The sequence below is a fragment of the Arachis stenosperma genome, chromosome 4 (genome assembly GCF_014773155.1).
Source record: "Arachis stenosperma cultivar V10309 chromosome 4, arast.V10309.gnm1.PFL2, whole genome shotgun sequence".
NCBI lineage: Eukaryota > Viridiplantae > Streptophyta > Magnoliopsida > Fabales > Fabaceae > Arachis > Arachis stenosperma.
Window position 1 is genome coordinate 41,810,898 of NC_080380.1, and position 18,742 is coordinate 41,829,639.

An 18,742-nucleotide genomic window follows, 5' to 3' on the forward strand; every position below is an offset into this window, starting at 1 on the left:
CAAATAAAAACTTTAAGTTCTAGTTTGTATAAATTACTAGACCTTATTCAAGCTAATATTGTAAATATGTATTTGTCTCTAAATTTAAGTTATATTAGACATTATAGATTTACATTGTTAACTAATTAGTTGAATGCCTAATTAGTTAAAATTTAGAACAATAAAACAAACAACATAATTTAAAATCTATTCTCATCAATGATCATGCAATACCAAGCTAGAACCAAATTTAAGATGTAGGAGAAGGAGTGCTACCTGGAGGGAGCAGCAGCAGCAGAGGCGGCGGCAACAGCAGTGGCAGAAGTGACGAGTAGTGGTAGCAGAGGCAGTGGGAACAGCAGTGACAAAAGCGGCACTAGCAATGGCGGTTCGGTTCAAACGATGAGAGGGGGCTGCCAAAAGGAACATTGAGGGAAGGGAGAGAGGGTTCGAGAGAGAGTGGGAGGCGAGAGGGTTAGAGAGAGAGAGAGTAATTCGAAATGAGGAGGAAGAGGGTTTGTGGTTCTAATTTAGGAAACATTTATCGTAAGATTTAGTTACCTTCTGGTAAAGCTTTGTGGTTGGCCAAAACGCAATGTTTCACTAATTAGGGTTACCGTCATATTTTGTTCACCTGTAAATCTGACGGTAATCGTGGCACCCATTATTTCATTTTTCCTCTAACTATTACCGTCAGTTTTATTGTTGGAAAATAGAATTCAACGGTAATTCTTCTGCCCGACAAATTTATCGTAAAATCCACCAGTAAAGCCACCGCTAAACCTGATGCTAACCTCTGACGCTAAATCTAAGGTAAATTCAATGGTGTTCAACATTTTTCTTGTAGTGTGACGGAGTGAGCTCGTGTGATGCAAGCGGTGTCAGCGGAGGAAGCTCGTGCAATGAAGAGAGAGAGAGAGAGAAAGAGAGAGAGTGTGTGTGTGAGAGAGAGAGAGAGAGAGAGAGAGAGAGAGTGTGTGTGTGTGTGTGTGTGTGTGTGTGTGTGTTGCGACAGATTTATTAAATGATTACAGACAGATTTTCCATCGGAGATAGTCTAAACATAAAATTTCAATATTATTGGTGCACGAAATTGTGATCTCTAATAATGGCATTCAACTTGGTATGCGCGTTTATAACTCAGCACTTTCTTCACAACCTCGCACAACTAACCAGCAAGTGCACTGGGTCATCCAAGTAATAAACCTTACGTGAGTAAGGGTCGATCCCACGGAGATTGTTGGTATGAAGCAAGCTATGGTCATCTTGAAATTCTCAGTTAGGCGGATAATATATGGTTATGGAGTTTTCAAAAATAATATTAAATAAACAGAAAATAAAGATAGAAATACTTATGTAAATCATTGGTGGGAGTTTCAGATAGGCGTATGAAGATGCTGTGCTCCTTTTGAATTTCTGTTTTCCTACTGCCTTCATCCAATCCTTCCTACTCATTTCCATGGCAAGCTGTATGTAGGGCATCACTGTTGTCAATGGCTACATCCCATCCTCTCAGTGAAAATGGTCCAAATGCTCTGTCACAGCACGGCTAATCATCTGTTGGTTCTCGATCATGCCAGAATAGAATCCCTTGATTCTTTTGCGTTTGTCATCACGCCCAACAATCGCGAGTTTAAAGCTCATCACAGTCATTCAATCCCTGAATCCTACTTGGAATACCACAGACAAGGTTTAGACTTTTCAGATTCTCATGAATGCCGCCATCAATTCTAGCTTATACCACGAAGATTCTGATTAAGGAATCTAAGAGATATGCGTCCGGTCTAAGGTAGAACGGAGGTGGTTGTCAGTCACGGATCATCACATTCATCATGGTGAAGTGCAACGAATATCTTAGAACAGGAATAAACTGAATTGAATAGAAAATAGTAGTAATTGCATTAAAACTCGAGGTACAGCAGAGCTCCACACCCTTAATCTATGATGTGTAGAAACTCCACCGTTGAAAATACATAAGTGATGGTGGTCTAGGCATGGCCGAATGGCCAGCCCCCAAAACGTGATCACAGGATCAAAAATACAATCCAAGAGGTCTAATACAATAATAAAATGTCCTATTTATTCTAGACTAGCTACTAGGGTTTACAGAAGTAAGTAATTGATGCAGAAATCCACTTCCGGGGCCCACTTGGTGTGTGCTTGGGCTGAGCTTGAGCTTTACACGTGCAGAGGCTTCTTTTGGAGTTGAACGCCAAGTTGTAACGTGTTTTTGGCGTTCAACTCTGGTTCGTGACGTGTTTCTGGCGTCTGACTCCAGAATGCAGCATGGAACTGGTGTTGAGCGCCAGTTTACGTCATCTAATCTTGAATAAAGTATGAACTATTATATGTTGCTGGAAAGCTCTGGATGTCTACTTTCCAACGCCGTTGAGCGCGCGCCATTTGGAGTTCTGTAGCTCCAGAAAATCCATTTCGAGTGCAGGGAGGTCAGAATTCAACAGCATCAGCAGTCCTTTATCAGCCTTTTATCAGAATTTTGCTCAAGTCCCTCAATTTCAGCTAGAAAATATCTGAAATCACAGAAAAACACACAAACTCATAGTAAAGTCCAAAAATGTGAATTTAGCATAAAAACCAATGAAAACATCCCTAAAAGTAGCTAGATCCTACTAAAAACTACCTAAAAACAATGCCAAAAAGCGTATACATTATCCGCTCATCAATTATCAACAGAATTATTGACAAATTATAAATCTAATCTGTCAGTAAATTTTTGAGAAAATTTTCTATTCTTTTACCGACAAAAATTCGTCGGTGTTTTTGACAATAAAATTCTGTCTTAAAAATCCGTCTGTAATAAATAATTTTCTAGTAGTGTGGAATCTGCTTCGTTTTAGGTTAAGTTATTTTGTTAGTCTCTATAATTTTCTCAAATTTGTAATTACACTACAACAAACATGCTGAATACTGCCGAATTTAGCAGCAGCCATTACCGACGGATTTAACAGCATTTTTTGCGTCGGATACGAGCGAGATTTCGTTTTTAGAATTAGTTACCGTTGAATTTTGTATTCTGCCACTAACTTTGACAGTAATCAGTGGCGTGAAATCTTATAGCGCCAACTTTAACCACAAATCTTCTGTCAAATTTGGCTACCAGTATATCAGTTTTAGTGATGCTGTGTTTAGGCGATTTACCGACAGAAATTTTCTGTCGGTAAATTCGACAGTAAAATTGGGATAAAATTCAAATGCAAAACCCCTCCTCCTCACTTCTATGAACTCTCTCTCTCTCTCTCTCTCTCTCTCTCTCTCTCTCTCTCTCTCTCTCTCTCTCTCTCTCTCTCTCTCTCTCTCTCTCTTCTCGTCTTCTCTCTTCGGCATTGAATCTGTCACCACCACCTGGAGCTTCCGTTACTGCCAGTGCTGCACATTTCTCTGCTGGAGCTATCGGTCACTGCTGGAGGAGCTGTCGGCCCCGCCACCACTATTTGTGTTCATAGCCGTCGGTTTGTGGCCATCGGTGGTGGTCACGTTGTCGCCGTCACTGTCGCTTCCTATCATCACCACCTCTCCACCATCTTACAGCCACCATAAGAGGTAATTTTGCTATAGTATTTTTATTTTTTATATTAATTTAATATAAATAGAAATTAAATTAAGGTAGGTTAATTAAGGTGAGATTAAGGGTGTTTGAGCTGTTAGAAGATTTTATTTAGTTTGTTGAATTAGTTTCACCTTGTGAATTTAATAAGTTGTCTTTTTTATTAGGGCGATGCTATTTTCTCTGAGATCAATTGGAGTTCGCTTCTTCCGTAGTCTGTGCATTCGTGTTTCAGGTAGGTTTTCTATCTTTAAATATAATCAGTTGTTTAAGTTTTATGTCGGACTTATTTTTTCTAGGATAGTATTTTAGGACGGAAGTAGGAGAAGGTCGTGTAGAGGCATCTTTTCCAAACCTTTGTTTGCTGGAAAATTATGGAGTTATAAGGAGTTGCTTATAAATTCATATTTTATGATGATTTTTTGGGTTGAAAAGAGTGGATTTTATCAACATCTTGCACTTATTCATGGAAAATGCATGCTTTTAAGAATTTTTTCTAATTGGGCTTTAGTGTTAGAAAAGCTTTTTAGACCATTAAATTGTCAAAAATTTAATTCACTTCTCTCTCATTCGATACCTTGATATATTCGTTGAGTGATTTAAGATTTAGAAGGCAAAAATGATTTGGAAAGATGGAGAAAAAGCCTGCAAAAGTGGAGGATTCATGAAAAAATTGAGTTTTGAAAATTTGTCAGGTTGTGCGTACGCATTTTTTCCAATTCGTGTGTACGCATAGATTGTTCGTACGCACGACTCACAACATGTAATTCACTTAAAAGAACACGTGGCTTACGATTTCTAACCCATTTTAGGTCCAATCCAACTCATGTCTGAAGCATTTAAAGCAAGAATTCAAAGGGGGATGAACCAAGTAGTGTAGTTATAGTGTAGTATCATATTTTAGGTAGAATTCTAGAGAGAGAAGCTCCAACTTCTCTCTAGAATTTTGGGTTTCTTAGTTTAATTTCTCCTTAGATTTAGGTTTTAATCTTGTTTTAGTTTAGTTTTCTTTATATTTTCTTGTTATATTGTCTTAATTTCCTTAATTTTTCTTGTTAGTTTCTTTATTTTGTCAATTTTAGTTTTATGAACTCTTGTTGGATTTTGGTTTACTTTTAATGTAATTTTATATTTTATGTTTTATTAATGCTTAATTAAGTTATCGATATTGTTTTTCTTACTTTCGTTAGCTATAAATTTTACTAATTTTTACAATTTGTCATGTTTTACTTTTTTGTAAACCAAGTATTTGATAAAATATTTGGACTACTTATAGAGTAGATTTTCCTTCTTGGTTTGAAATTGAGGACTTAGGTGACCTTAAGTCATTGATATCCAATATTGATTGGTGATTTATGGTTGTTAGTTAATTTTGTTTCCACTAATGCTATCCTTTTACTAAGTCTAATTAGTGAGTTGGTTAGGATTTGTAGATTAAGATCAATTATGCCTATTTGACTTTCTCCGATGTTTAGGGATTGACTAAATGGGATTAACTCTTCATAATTGCTACATTTGTGGTCAATGACAAGGATAGTGATCCTTGACTCTCAACCATTGCCAAGAACCTTTTTAGGATTGAATTTCCTTTCCTTTGCCTTAATTGCTTTTAGTATATTCCCTTTGTCTTTTGCTCTTTGCTTGTCATTTACTTTTTTGTTATTTAATTTCTCGTTTATTGCTATCAAAACCCCAATCTCTCATAGCCAATACTTGTACAGCCGATTGCAATTTCATTGGAGAATGATGACAACGAGAATTATTGCCGGTTTAGAATCAATCAAGACAAGAATTAATTTGTTAGTAGCATAGTCTAAACCAACAATGAACTCTCATGATCAAATGTTAAATTCATATTAAAATAACCGAGAGTAATTAAACCTCGGGTCGTTCTTCCCTAGGAGTTGTAATTAAGTGCCATATTATTGACTATGGGAGAAATGGGGATTTGATGGCATGAGAAGAAAAAGAATGTAAATAGCAAGAAATTAAACAAGCATGCAAGGAATTAAAAGTCAACGCAATAAAAGTCAAAGCAAGTAAAGCAAGAAAAGGGGAAATTTTAAATGCAAGAAAACTCTTGGCAAGTAATTGAGAGCTAAGGTTACCTATCTTAGCCATTGACCACAAACATATGATGATTATGAAGAATAAATCCTACTTAGTCTATCCTAACATCGAGGATAAGTCAAATAGGCATAGTTGATTCCATCCCTAAGTCCTAAGTCAACACTATTGGGTCACTTAGAGTCAAGGAAAACCAAATCAACTAACTACTCTAATGTATCAAACAAGAATGGACATTAATGACTCAAGGATCACCAAAGTTATCAAATTCAAGCCAAGAGTGAGGAAAAACTATGTAAAAACTAAGCCAAGCATTTCATCAAACACTTGGTGTGCATGAAAATAAAATAATATTAAATTGCATTATAAATAAAGTCTAACTACCAAAAGCAAGAAATGATAAAAACAACTAAAAGAAGCATTAAATAAACATAAAACATAAATTGCATTAATTAAAATTAAAATTAACAAAAGTGTTCATAAAATGGAAAATGACATAAAAGAGAAATTAAGAGAAGAACTAAGAGAACTAAGACAATAAAGCATGGAAACATAAATGAAACTACATTAAAACAAGAATTAAAGACAGAAATTAAAGATAAATTAAACTAACAAACCCTAATTCTAGAGAGAGGGTGGAGTTTCTCTCTCTAGAAACCTAAAGCAAAAACATAGAAAACCTAAACCTAATTGCCCCCCTTTATTCCTCTTCACTTTGGCCTCAAATAGCTTCAGAAAATGAGTTGGACTGGGTTTTGGAGGCCCAGACTTCGCCCCCAACGATTTGCATTAATGAGCTCAAGTGATTTGGGTCACGCGTACGCCTCGCCTGGCAAAAATCCATTCACGCGTACGCGTGGGTCACCCGTACGCATCGCTGTGCTCGCTCTTGTGCGCGCGCACGCGTCGCCTATGCGCACGCACGGATGCTAGAATGTCCAAACTCCATTTCTTCATGGTTTCTTCCGTTTTGCATGCTCTTTTCTCCACTTCTTCAACCCATACTTGCCTTGGAAACCTGAAATCACTTAACAAATACATCAAGGCACCAAATGTGATTAAAGTGAATAAAAATTGACTAAATTAAGCACAAAAGAGCATGTTTTCACTTTTAAGCACATTTTAGGAAGAAATCTCAAAAGCATGCTATTTAGATAAATAAATGTGGGTTTATGTGGTAAAATTCACTCAAATCAATCCAAAATATATCGTCAAATATGGATTCATCAATTTCCACACACTTAAACAATAGCATGTCCTCATGCTAAACACAACCAAAGGAGATGAATGAAGGGGTAAACGATTTATTTAATGCAACTACTTATATGTATGCAATTATACTAAATGCTATCTACCTATATCTACAATATGGTCCCTATTGTGTTTGGTAAAAACAAACAAGAGAATCTCAATCAATCCAAAGCAAACCTTAGGGCCAAGACTAAGCAAATATATCAATATGATCAATGTCCAAAGATTTTATTTGAAATTTTCAAATTCATTTCAACAACTCGCAAGAAGATACAAGGTAAGCAATGGAATCATAGAAATGAGCGATCGAACCCCTCACCGGATGTGTCTACACTCTAGTCGCTCAGTGTTTAGGGCTTAATCACTCAATCCTCCTTTAATCATGGTCTTCAAAGATTTGCCAGTCGTCTAACAATCAACTAATATTTGATGAATGAATGCAAATATCATGAGGTTTTTTGTGGGTTATAATGGGACTACGGCAAGGGTAGGATTAATATGGTTAAGTGGGCTAATAGATTGGATCTTTGATTAGCTCAAGTATCCCACCTAATCCTATTGGTGCACGAATTTGTAATCCGCACAACTAACCAGCAAGTGCACTGGGTCGTCCAAGTAATACCTTACGTGAGTAAGGGTCGATCCCATGGAGATTATTGGTTTGAAGCAAGCTATGTTTATTTTATTATTCTTAGTCAGGATATTAATTAAAATTATCAGTTCGAATTATTAGATTGGAAAAATAAAAGAGAATAAAAGCGTTACTTGTTGTGCAGTAATGAGAAATATGTTGGAGTTTTGGAGATGCTTTGTCCTCTGAACTTCAACTCTTCCTTGAAATCCTTTTCCACACGCAAGGTCCCTTCCATGGCAAGCTCTATGTAGGGTGTCACCGTTGTCAATGGCTACTTCCCATCCTCTCAGTGAAAACGTTCCTATACTCTGTCACAGCACGGCTAATCATCTGTCGGTTCTCAATCAGGTTGGAATAGAATCCATTGATTCTTTTGCGTCTGTCACTAACGCCCAGCCTTCAGGAGTTTGAAGCTCGTCACAGTCATTCAATCCCAGAATCCTACTCGGAATACCACGGACAAGGTTTAGACTTTCCGGACTCTCATGAATGCCGCCATCAACCCGGCTTATACCACGAAGATTCTGATTAAGGAATCTAAGAGATACTCATTCAATCTAGTGTAGAACGGAGGTGGTTGTCAGGCACACGTTCATGGATTGAGAAAGGTGATGAGTGTCACGGATCATCACCTTCTCCATAATTAAGCGCGAATGAACATCTTAGATAAGAACAAGCGTGTTTGAATGGAAAACAAAGGAATTGTATTAATTCATCGAGACGCTGCAGAGCTCCTCACCCCCAACAATGGAGTTTAGAGACTCATGCCGTCAAAAAGTATGTAATTCAGATCTGAAAATGTCATGAGGTACAAAATAATTCTCTAAAAGTTGTTTAAATAGTAAACTAGTAACCTAGGTTTACAGAATATGAGTAAACTAAGATAATTGGTGCAGAAATCCACTTTTGGGGCCCACTTGGTGTGTGCTGGGGCTGAGACTAAAGCTATCCACAAGTAGAGGCTTTTCTTGGAGTTAAACTCCAAGTTATGACGTGTTTTGGGCGTTCAACTCCGGATCATGACGTTTTTCTGGCGTTTAACTCCAGACAGCAGCATGTACTTGGCGTTCAACGCCAAGTTACATCGTCTATCTTCGCGCAAAGTATGGACTATTATATATTTCTGGAAAGCCCTGGATGTCTAGTTTCCAACGCCGTTGAGAGCGCGCCAATTGGACTCCTGTAGCTCCGAAAAATCCATTTCGAGTGCAGGGAGGTCAGGATCCAACAGCATCAGCAGTCCTTTTTCAGCCTAAGTCAGATTTTTGCTCAGCTCCCTCAATTTCAGCCAGAAAATACCTGAAATCACAGAAAAATACACACACTCATAGTAAAGTCCAGAAATATGATTTTTTGCCTAAAAACTAATAATATTTAACTAAAAACTAATTAAAATATGCTAAAATCTACATGAAATTACCCCCAAAAAGCGTATAAAATATCCGCTCATCACAACACCAAACTTAAACTGTTGCTTGTCCCCAAGCAACTAGATAAATAAAATAGGATGAAAGAATTTAATAAGTAATAATATCTAAGAGTTTTAAATGGAGCTCAGATTCTTATTCAGATGAGCGGGGCTTGTAGCTTTTTGTTTCTGAACAGTTTTGGCATCTCCCTTTATCCTTTGAAATTCAGAATGATTGGCATCCATAGGAACTCAGAATTCAGATAGTATTATTGATTCTCCTAGTGTAGTATGTTGATTCTTGAACACAATTATTTTATGAGTCTTGGCCGTGGCCCTAAGCACTTTGTTTTCCAGTATTACCACCAGATACATAAATGTCACAGACACATGACTAGGTGAACCTTTTCAGATTGTGACTCAGCTTTGCTAGAGTCCCTAGTCAGAGGTGTCCAGAGCTCTTGAGCACACTCTATTTGCCTTGGATCACGACTTTAACCACTCAGTCTCAAGTTTGTAACTTGAACCTGCATGCCACAAGCACATGGTTAGGGACAGCTTGGTTTAGCCGCTTAGGCCTGGAACTATTTCCTTAGGCCCTCCTATCCATTGATGCTCAAAGCCTTGGATCCTTTTTACCCTTGCCTTTTGGTTTTAAGGGCTATTGGCTTTTTCTACTACTCCTTCTTCTTCTTTTTTTTTTTGACTGCTTTTTCTTGCTTCAAGAATCAATTTCATGATTTTTCAGATCATCAATAATATTTTTCGTGTTCCTCATTCTTTCAGGAGCCAATATTCATAAAATTCAAGATAAAAATTATGCATTGTTCAAGCATTCATTCAGAAAACAAAAAGTATTGCCACCACATGTAATTAATTATAATTTTTATTATTAAGAACTCGAAAAATATAGATTACTTCTTTATTCTAAAAAAATCTACTACTTTATTCATGCCTGATGATGATGAAAAAAATAAATTATAGCTTAATTGGAAATAAAATCAAAATAGATATACTAATTACTACTACTATATATCTCCTAAGGTAAATTTCTATAATAACATTATCACTAAGTTAAAGCAGAAAAATTGGAACTCAACAACCTGTTGTTTTGAGGAGTATATGTTCTTCTAATCTGTGGGGTGCTTTTCAAGGATTAATTTTTGGCGCTTCAGCTCCCTTAGATCACGCCCTTGCTCTTCCTGTTCCTTAAGCAGTTTGCAAAGCATGCTACTTTGATTGTTCTGTTCTTCCTTTATTTGGTCCATAGCTTCTTGCAATTTGGAAATAGAAGCCTCAAGATGTCCCCAATATTCGAATTGAGGCAGTTCTGGAAGGGCTTCCTGTGCTCTCCTCTTGGCTGAATCATCTTGTTGCTGTTGTCTGACCATTGATATTCCAGTGATTGGCCTCTCAACTGGGATATACTCTGTTATTCCCATCTTCACTCCGGCATCTTTGCAGAGCATAGAAATTAAGCTTGGATAGGCCAATCTGGCGTCCTTGGAATTCCTGTTTGCTATTTTGTATAGCTCACATGAGATCAGTTGATGGACTTCTACTTCTTTTCCCAACATGATGCAGTGAATCATTACTGCTCTTTTAATGGTAACTTCAGAACAGTTGCTGGTGGGCAATATAGAACGCCCAATGAAATCCAGCCAGCCTCTGGCTACTGGTTTTAGATCTTCTCTTTTGAGTTGAATTGGGGTGCCAGTGGTGCTGGTGGTCCACCTGACTTCAGGGATGCATATATCCTCTAGAATCATGTCTAGACCTTTATTTACCCTCATCATTCTCCTATTAAAGGAGTTTGGGTCATCTTTCAGTTGAGGAAGCTTAAATATCTCCCTGATCTTGTCAGGATGGGTATGAACAATCTTTCCTCTGACTAAGGTCCGATGGTCATAGAGAGCAGCTCCAATTATTCTTTGCCTGTCTGTCTGCCATAGATTAGCATAGAACTCCTGAACCATGTTCCTTCCCACTTTCGTTTCAGGATTGGCCAGAATTTCCCAGTTCCTGTTTCGAATTTGCTCTTGGATCTCCGGATATTCATCTTCTTTCAGATCAAATTTGACTTCCGGGATCATTGATCTGTGACTCATTATTTTGTAGTAATGGTCTGAATGTTCTTTAGTTAAGAACTTCCCTTGATTCCAAAGTGGCTTTGGAGTATTCTCTTTCTTGCCTCTTGGGGTGGGTTGTTTTCCTTTAGGAGCCATGATCTTAATGAGTATGTTTTTGTGATCACGGATAAACACACCAAACTTAGAGCCTTGCTTGTCCTCAAGCAAAAGAGAAGAAAGGAGAGGGATAGGAGGAGAGCAAGTGTTGCATAGTGATGATGAGAGGGGCGCCGAACTCAATATATAGGGAGGGGGTGGGAAATTTCGAAAATAAGAAAAGAATAAGATAAAAGATATGATTTAGAAAAGATAGATATGATAAGAAAAAGATATAGTTTTAAAAAGAGAAAGATATGAACAATAATTAAAAAGATAAATCTGAATTTTTAATTTTTGAAAAAGATTTTTAAAAGATAGTTAAGTTTTAAAAACAAACTTAAAAGGGTTGGATTGGATTGGAAAACAATTTGTCCTTATGGATTAAGATATATTTGAAATTTTTGAAAAAGGGATTTTAGAAATTAGGGTTCTTAGAAAACTAATTTGATTTGAAGGATGACATTTTGAAACATGTTGATGCAAGAAATTATGAATTGAAACATAAAAATTTAAAAAATTTGTAAAGAAAAATGAGTTTTACCTCCTCCCCACCATCCTGGCGTTAAACGCCCAACTGCTGCATGGTTTGGGCGTTTAACGCCCAAATGTTGCTTCTCCTGGGCGTTCAACGCCCAGCTGATGCATCTTTCTGGCGTTGAACGCCAGGAAGTCCTTTGTCACTGGGCGTTTTTCTGAACGCCCAGGATGCTGTCAATCTGGCGTTAAACGCCCAGAAGGTGCTTCTTTCTGGCGTTTAACGCCCAGAAGATGCTCCTTTCTGGCGTTTAACGCCCAGATGGCTACCCTTACTGGCGTTGAACGCCCAGTGGGTGCTTCTTTTGGGCGTTCAACACCCAAAATGTTTCTTACTGGCCTTTTTTCGCCAGTGAACTTCCAAATTCCCCTGTAACTCTGTGAATCCAATCAATTGCTTTTTTACCTTGAAGATATTTTGACCTATACCTGTAAAAATCAACAGAAACAAATAAAATTAAATTTTGTGATTGGCTGGGTTACCTCTCAGCAAGCGCTTCTTTAATGTCATTAGCTGGACTATTACTGAGTTTTAATTAAGTCTCAGTTTTGAGCATTCTTGCTCAAAATTGCCTTCAAGATAATGTTTAACTCTTTGTCCATTAACAATGAACTTTTTGTTAGAGTCATTATCCTGAAGCTCTATGTATCCATATGGTGATACGTTTGTAATGACATATGGACCTCTTCACCGGGATTTTAATTTCCCGGGGAATAATTTGAGCCTAGAATTAAATAGCAGAACTTTCTGCCCCGGCTCAAATACTCTGGATGACAGTTTCTTATCATGCCATCTTTTCGCTTTCTCTTTGTAAATCTTTACATTCTCGAAAGCATTGAGTCTAAATTCCTCTAGCTCATTTAACTGGAGCAATCATTTTTCTCCAGCTAACTTGGCATCAAGGTTTAGGAATCTGGTTGCCCAATAGGCCTTGTGTTCCAGTTCCACTGGCAAGTGACATGCCTTTCCATACACAAGCTGGTATGGAGAGGTCCTTATAGGGGTCTTGAATGCTGTTCTGTATGCCCACAGAGCATCATCCAAGCTTCTTGCCCAATCCCTTCTACGGTTAATTACAGTCCGTTCCAGGATTCTTTTAAGTTCTCTATTTGAGACTTCAGCTTGCCCATTAGTTTGTGGGTGATATGGAGTAGCTACCCTGTGGCTAACTCCATAGCGAACCAGAGCAGAGTAAAGCTGTTTATTGCAGAAATGAGTGCCCCCATCACTGATTAATACTCTAGGGATACCAAATCTGCTGAAGATGTGTTTCTAGAGGAATTTTAACACTGTTTTAGTGTCATTGGTGGGTGTTGCAATAGCCTCCACCCATTTGGATACATAATCCACTGCCACCAGAATATAAGTGTTTGAGTATGATGGTGGGAAAGGTCCCATGAAGTCAATGCCCCATACATCAAACAACTCAATCTCCAAGATCCCTTGTTGAGGCATGGCATAACTGTGAGGTAGATTGCCAGATCTTTGGCAACTATCACAACTAAGTACAAACACTCGGGAGTTTTTATAGAGAGTAGGCCAGTAGAAGCCACATTGGAGGACTCTTGTGGCTGTTCGCTCACTTCCAAAATGTCCTCCATACTGTGATCCATGGCAGTGCCATAGGATCTTCTGTGCTTCTTCCTTAGGCACACATGTAACAACCCTAGTTTTTGAAAATCAAATAATTAGTTGTTTGTGATTTATTTTATTTGTTGATAATTTTATTTTAAGAAAATTATTTTACTAAAGGTAATTAAATGGAGTTTCATCATAATTGGAGTTTAAATTAATTAGAATTTTTATATAAATTTTATTAGATATTTGGTATAATTGAAATTATAATTCTGGTAATTGAAAAATAAGAAAGCATTGTATAATTTAATTTAAATAAATTTTATTTTGAATGAATTATGTTATTAATTTGAACTCCTAGAAATTATTTTATTAGAAATGATTAGATTGATATTTATGAATACTTTAAGTTTAAGTCAATTAATATTTATGTACAATTTTTATTATAATTGGTTATCTTATAAATTGAAATTAAAGTTTCAGAGATAGAAAAATAATAGAGATTTGTATGATTTAATCTAGAAAATTGATATTTGAATTTAAATTGTACTTTATAAAATATAATTAACTTGTTCATTTTATAATGTAAATTAGAAATAATTGATTTAATTGAGCAATATGTTGATAAATAATGTTCTTAGATATTTTTAAGAGAGTATATTTAATTTTAAAATTATCCTATCCTTCAATTTTATCAAAATATCTATTCATATCTATCTATATTCTTTTATAAAATCCTAATTTCTAACCCTAATTCCCAAATTGAGAAACCCTAACCCTAATGTTTTCCTTTCCTCAGCCACTGAACGCAGCCTCTACCCCCTTTTCTTCCTAAACACCCCACACACAAAAGAAGAAAGAAACGCAGAGAGAGAGAGAGCACAAAGAGCAGAGAAAAGAGAGAGGGAAGAGCTCTTGCCCCGCCGCCGCTGTGACCGTCGCACTGCCACCGTTCAACTCCGCTCGCACTGCCGCGCGTTCCGTCATCATCAGAGTCATCGACGCCGTTTGTGGAGCCGCGAGGAGCTCGCCGTCGAGCTGCTTTGCAGCGCCGTCCCGTCCATAGAGCCGAGCCCGAGCCCGCTTCGTCACCGCCGTCGAGGTCTTCATCGTCGCTGGCGCGGTCGGAGCCGCCGTCGTTGGAGAGAGAGCAAGCGCGAATCTGAAAAAGGGAGAGAGAGAGAGACGATGCAACAGAGGAGGAAAGGAGAAGTCTTCTGTCATCAACGCCACGCCTCTTCACCACCGCCGCCGCCGGAATCTCTGGTTGCCGCCATGATTAATGGTGAGTTAGTTAAACCCTAGCCATGAGAACCACCATCTTTGAACCCTTGTCATTCTGTAAATAGCTTGTATCTGCCTCTGATGTTCTTGGCTATGTTATGTTTGTTGGAGCATGTCTCAATGGAGCCACTGGCGGGGTGATGCTGCTGCCGGAACCACCGCGGGGTGTTGCTAGGAATCGCCCCTGCCCTGCTTCCGCTATACTTAGGTTCAACATCCATTGGCCTGGGTTAGCCTTTTCCCCTTATTTCTGCTCCAATTGCACGCCTTATTCTGCCACTTTCTTATTAAACTGCTTGTTCTTGTTTTAATTCAACTTTGGCCTGTGCTCCGTTTTAAATTACCAGAGCTGTTTCTGCCTTTCGATTCCATTGAATTCGAAATCTTCATTTCACTGCAACCATGGTCATTGTTGTGGAAGCTAATGCTACTGCTGTCCCGGTTGTGTTGAGATGTAGTGCTGCTGCTCTCTGGGCAGAAACGGTTGCGTGACTAGTAGAGGTCCAGCCAGCTGTCTCGCAGCAATTCTGCCAACGGTCTCTTGTAATTGCGACATCGAGGTAGGGGATTTAACGTTTTTAATTTAGAATGCCTACAAAGTTATTGGATAAGTGCAAATGGTTAATAATAGTTAAGAATTTCTTAATTGATAAGAATGACTTGAAATGTGTTTGAGAATGGTTAGCTATTGTGATTTTTCTGAGTTATGATCTGAATTATAATTGAAATTAGATGCGGTTGTGAAATGTGACTGAATTGTTGATTCTGTGATGAATTGGTTGAGATTCTGATTTTGAGTGAATTATTGACTTGTTTGATGTTGAAGGGGATATTTGATGAATGGGAATGGCTGTGAAGTTTACTTGTAACTAGTTGAGATTGGTTTTGGTGGTTATTGAAGGATTGGGACTAAGAGATTAAACTGTTTTGAGAACCTGTGATTTTCTGAAATAATATAGTAAATTTTAAGAGTATCTAAATAATTTTGTAATGGTTAGACTAATTCTCTGTGCCATGATTTATTGATTCTGACTTGGCTGTGATTGTGGCCGGTTTCACTGTTGTAAGTGATTGGTTTGATGATTGTGCGTACTGAATGTTGTAAGGGATAGAATAAATGGTGTTACTTTTGTTGCTGAGCTTGCTAGTGTGAATTGATGAGTGTATATGGAAAATTATGCTTGGCATAGTGTAGAAAAGAAAAGGTTTAATGATGCTTAAGTACTTGACATCGTGTGAATTATTGATTCTGGGTTCTTGGGCTGTGTTGGCAATGAAGAAAATTTTGAATAATTGGTAAGAGGTTAAACGTGTGATTTTGGAAGGGTTATAAGTTCAAATGTGGTTTTTGACAAGTAAGGTTGTTGAAAATGCTTAAGGCAGAAATTCTGCATACATGACAGTAGAAAGAATCAATTTCTGGGAGCATCCCAGGTCATATACTTGAATGAAACTATTTTTGCATGAAACTTTACTGTGTTTTGAGCATCTCATAAAAAATTCAGAATTTATTGATGAGTATTTTGGGAGAAATGAATTTTTGAAGATTGATGGTTTCTGCAGAAAATTCTGTTTCTTTACTGCAGAAGCACCAACTTCCAACTCACTTAACTTTCAATTCTGGTAAGTATTTGAGCTGAAACCAACGGCATTTTCAAGCTTCCTGTGTCCACAATCTTCATTTTAAATTTCATGTCAATATCCTATTTAACCAAGTAGATATGTTGAAAAGAGTATGGATAACTCACTGGATTTTGGAAACCGAATTCTAAAAGGCCTGGCTGTGTTTCTCACTTCATAACTTTTTCATATGACATGGTATTAATCTGGAATTTGATTCAATAAAAAGCTAAAAGAGTCTTGTTTGAGACCGTGAATTTTGAAAGGCATTGGGTGAAAATTGGATTTTTAAGGAATTTATCAAACTTACTACTTGCTGCTGTTTTTCTGCATTTTCTTAGGAAACAATAACAGAATTTTAAGAGAGATGGTACAAGTTTTTATTGTGACCAAATTACCTCAACACCAAGTTTCTTGGAATACTAGTTTATTGAGTTTAATGTTGAAAGAATCCTATGATAAATGAAAGTTAGTTACGGATTGATGAGGTGAAAGTTGAATTGATGAGTTATGTGGGAATTGTGGGTTATGACTGAACTGTTGGCTATTGTAAATTGTGAATTTTCTGACTGATTTGAGAACCTCTTATTTGGTAATTGTTGAGGAAAGGGGGAGATTTGTTGAGAAAGAGGGAACCCATAAGGGTGGCTAAGTCCGAGTTTTAGGGGAGGTGCTGCCGAAATTTTCTAAACCCTGAAGTTTCATTTGAAAAATTATTTTAGAACATTTGAACTTGGAAAATTATATTATTTGAGTTTTACTTAGGTAAAAAAAAGAATTACATAATATTTGAATTTGAATGGTAAAGAAAGATGGTTTTTGAGTCTTTGGGAAGTTAATAAACTTGAAAAAGAGTTTTATTTGGTTACTTTTAATAAGAGGGTGATGTTTTGAAAAGTATTTAGCGAATTTAAAATAAATGATTTTTTTTGAGTCTTTTGAAAGAAAATTAAACTAGAAAATGATTTTAAAATTGGGTTGAGTTAAGAGGTTGCAAAAGTGGAAGTCATAAGGTTTGTACAGCATGATTGAATAAAGAAAGAGAAAGATATTGTATAAGAATATGTAACTAGAGATGAATAATAAGAATGATAACTTATGATGATAATTACACTGATTCTTTTGAGGAAAGGTATTCAGTTTATGGAATGGTTGGCAAGGACGTGGGTTTTGTCCCGCTTGCGTATTTATGATTATAAAAGAGAATAAAAAGCAGAGGACCTGTTGAAAGGTCATTTGTTGCTTGAGGCAACCCAAGAGATATTGATTTGTTGCTTGAGGCAACTCCTGAGATGTTTATGTGATGATCTGCTGCGTGAAGGCAGTCAGATAGATGGTGGTACGACCACTGAGAACGCTTTCCTGGGATACCTTGCTATAATGCTTTGCTGTAAGACAGAGGTTGCTTACAGAGGTATCAAGATTAGAGTGCTCCTGTAAGACAGAGGTTGCTTACAGTGAGTGTGTTGTTGCACCTGTAAGACAAAGGTTGCTTACAGTGTGTTGGGCGTATATTGGCTAATAAGTGCCGCCCTGCAAGACAAAGGTTGCTTGCAGTGGATACCCTGCAAGACAAAGGTTGCTCGCAGTGGTTATTGCCAACAGGAAAGCCTTATCCAGACAAAGGTTGCTGGGTAACGTCGGGAGCGGGTATGTAACCGACAAATGAGCTCATTACCTGCACTAGGGATAGACATGCATCATCCTTGTGTGTGCATTTGCATTTGATTGGGTTTGCTCGTTGTACTTCTCTGTGATTGTGCTGTCTGCCTTGCTGTGACTTGTTTGTGTGTTGAATTGAATCTCTTGTTAGTGCTAGTAGTTGATGAATGTAGGATGATAATTAAGAATTGATGTTGTGATTGAAAATTAACTATGTGGTTGAAAAATGTTTAAAGTGACCAGTTTTATATTTTAGAATTTGTTTTGAGCTTAGATTTTTGAAGAGGTAAATAATTAGTAAAGTAAAACCAAAAGAATAGTATTTTCAAAAAGAGTTTGACAAAAATATAGTTTCCTTGAGTATATTAATTATTTGCATTCTATTTCATTACTTTTACGGCATTCCCATTCCCTACTGAGAACGTGTGGTTTGTTCTCACCCCAAAATCTTCCACCCTTTCAGTGACACAGGTTCGAAGACTCCGTTTGAAGCTGCGGGAGATTATAGAATTTTACTTATGAGTTAAGTTACTTCCATAGAAGTTCCCTCGCTCTTATTGCTTAACATTTTTATTTTATACAGAGGGATAGGATTTGTATGTGAGTTTTATTTGAAATCTTTTGTATGACAGATATTATTATTAATAATTATGTGATTATTATTACTTGGTGATGCTGGCTATATGATTTTAATTATCAAAAATAAAATTTTCTGGTATTTTTACTAAAACTGGATCGCGATATCGAACTAGAGGCTCAATAGTAAATAGTTAATAAAGGAAAGCAGGTTGGTAACGCCTTACTTTTGGTACGATCATGACGTTCTGGAAGTTGGGTCGTTACAACACATCTACGGATTACTCCGTCTGCACATCTCTTAAAGAGATACGGCTCATTTCAAAGATAATACTTTGCATCTGTGATCAGCTTCTTT

General features: G+C 37.2%; 1 protein-coding gene across 1 annotated transcript; it reads left to right on the forward strand.

Annotated features, from left to right (window-relative positions):
• The first annotated feature begins 361 nt into the window (after positions 1 to 361).
• On the forward strand, positions 362 to 18,476 carry LOC130974914 (uncharacterized). The gene is made up of 5 exons (XM_057899753.1): positions 362 to 372; positions 14,010 to 14,527; positions 14,638 to 14,755; positions 14,874 to 15,086; positions 18,272 to 18,476. Exons 1-4 carry the CDS (start codon positions 362 to 364, stop codon positions 14,899 to 14,901), a joined length of 675 nt encoding a protein of 224 aa, XP_057755736.1. The 3' UTR covers positions 14,902 to 15,086; positions 18,272 to 18,476.
• Positions 18,477 to 18,742: the final 266 nt, after the last annotated feature.

Excerpts from the sequence above, each read along its gene's own strand:
- LOC130974914 (XM_057899753.1), top strand. Across the intron at positions 14,528-14,637 it reads GGTTGCCGCCATGATTAATG|CATGTCTCAATGGAGCCACT; the intron begins GTGAGTTAGTTA and ends TGTTTGTTGGAG. Across the intron at positions 14,756-14,873 it reads TTCAACATCCATTGGCCTGG|AGCTGTTTCTGCCTTTCGAT; the intron begins GTTAGCCTTTTC and ends TTAAATTACCAG.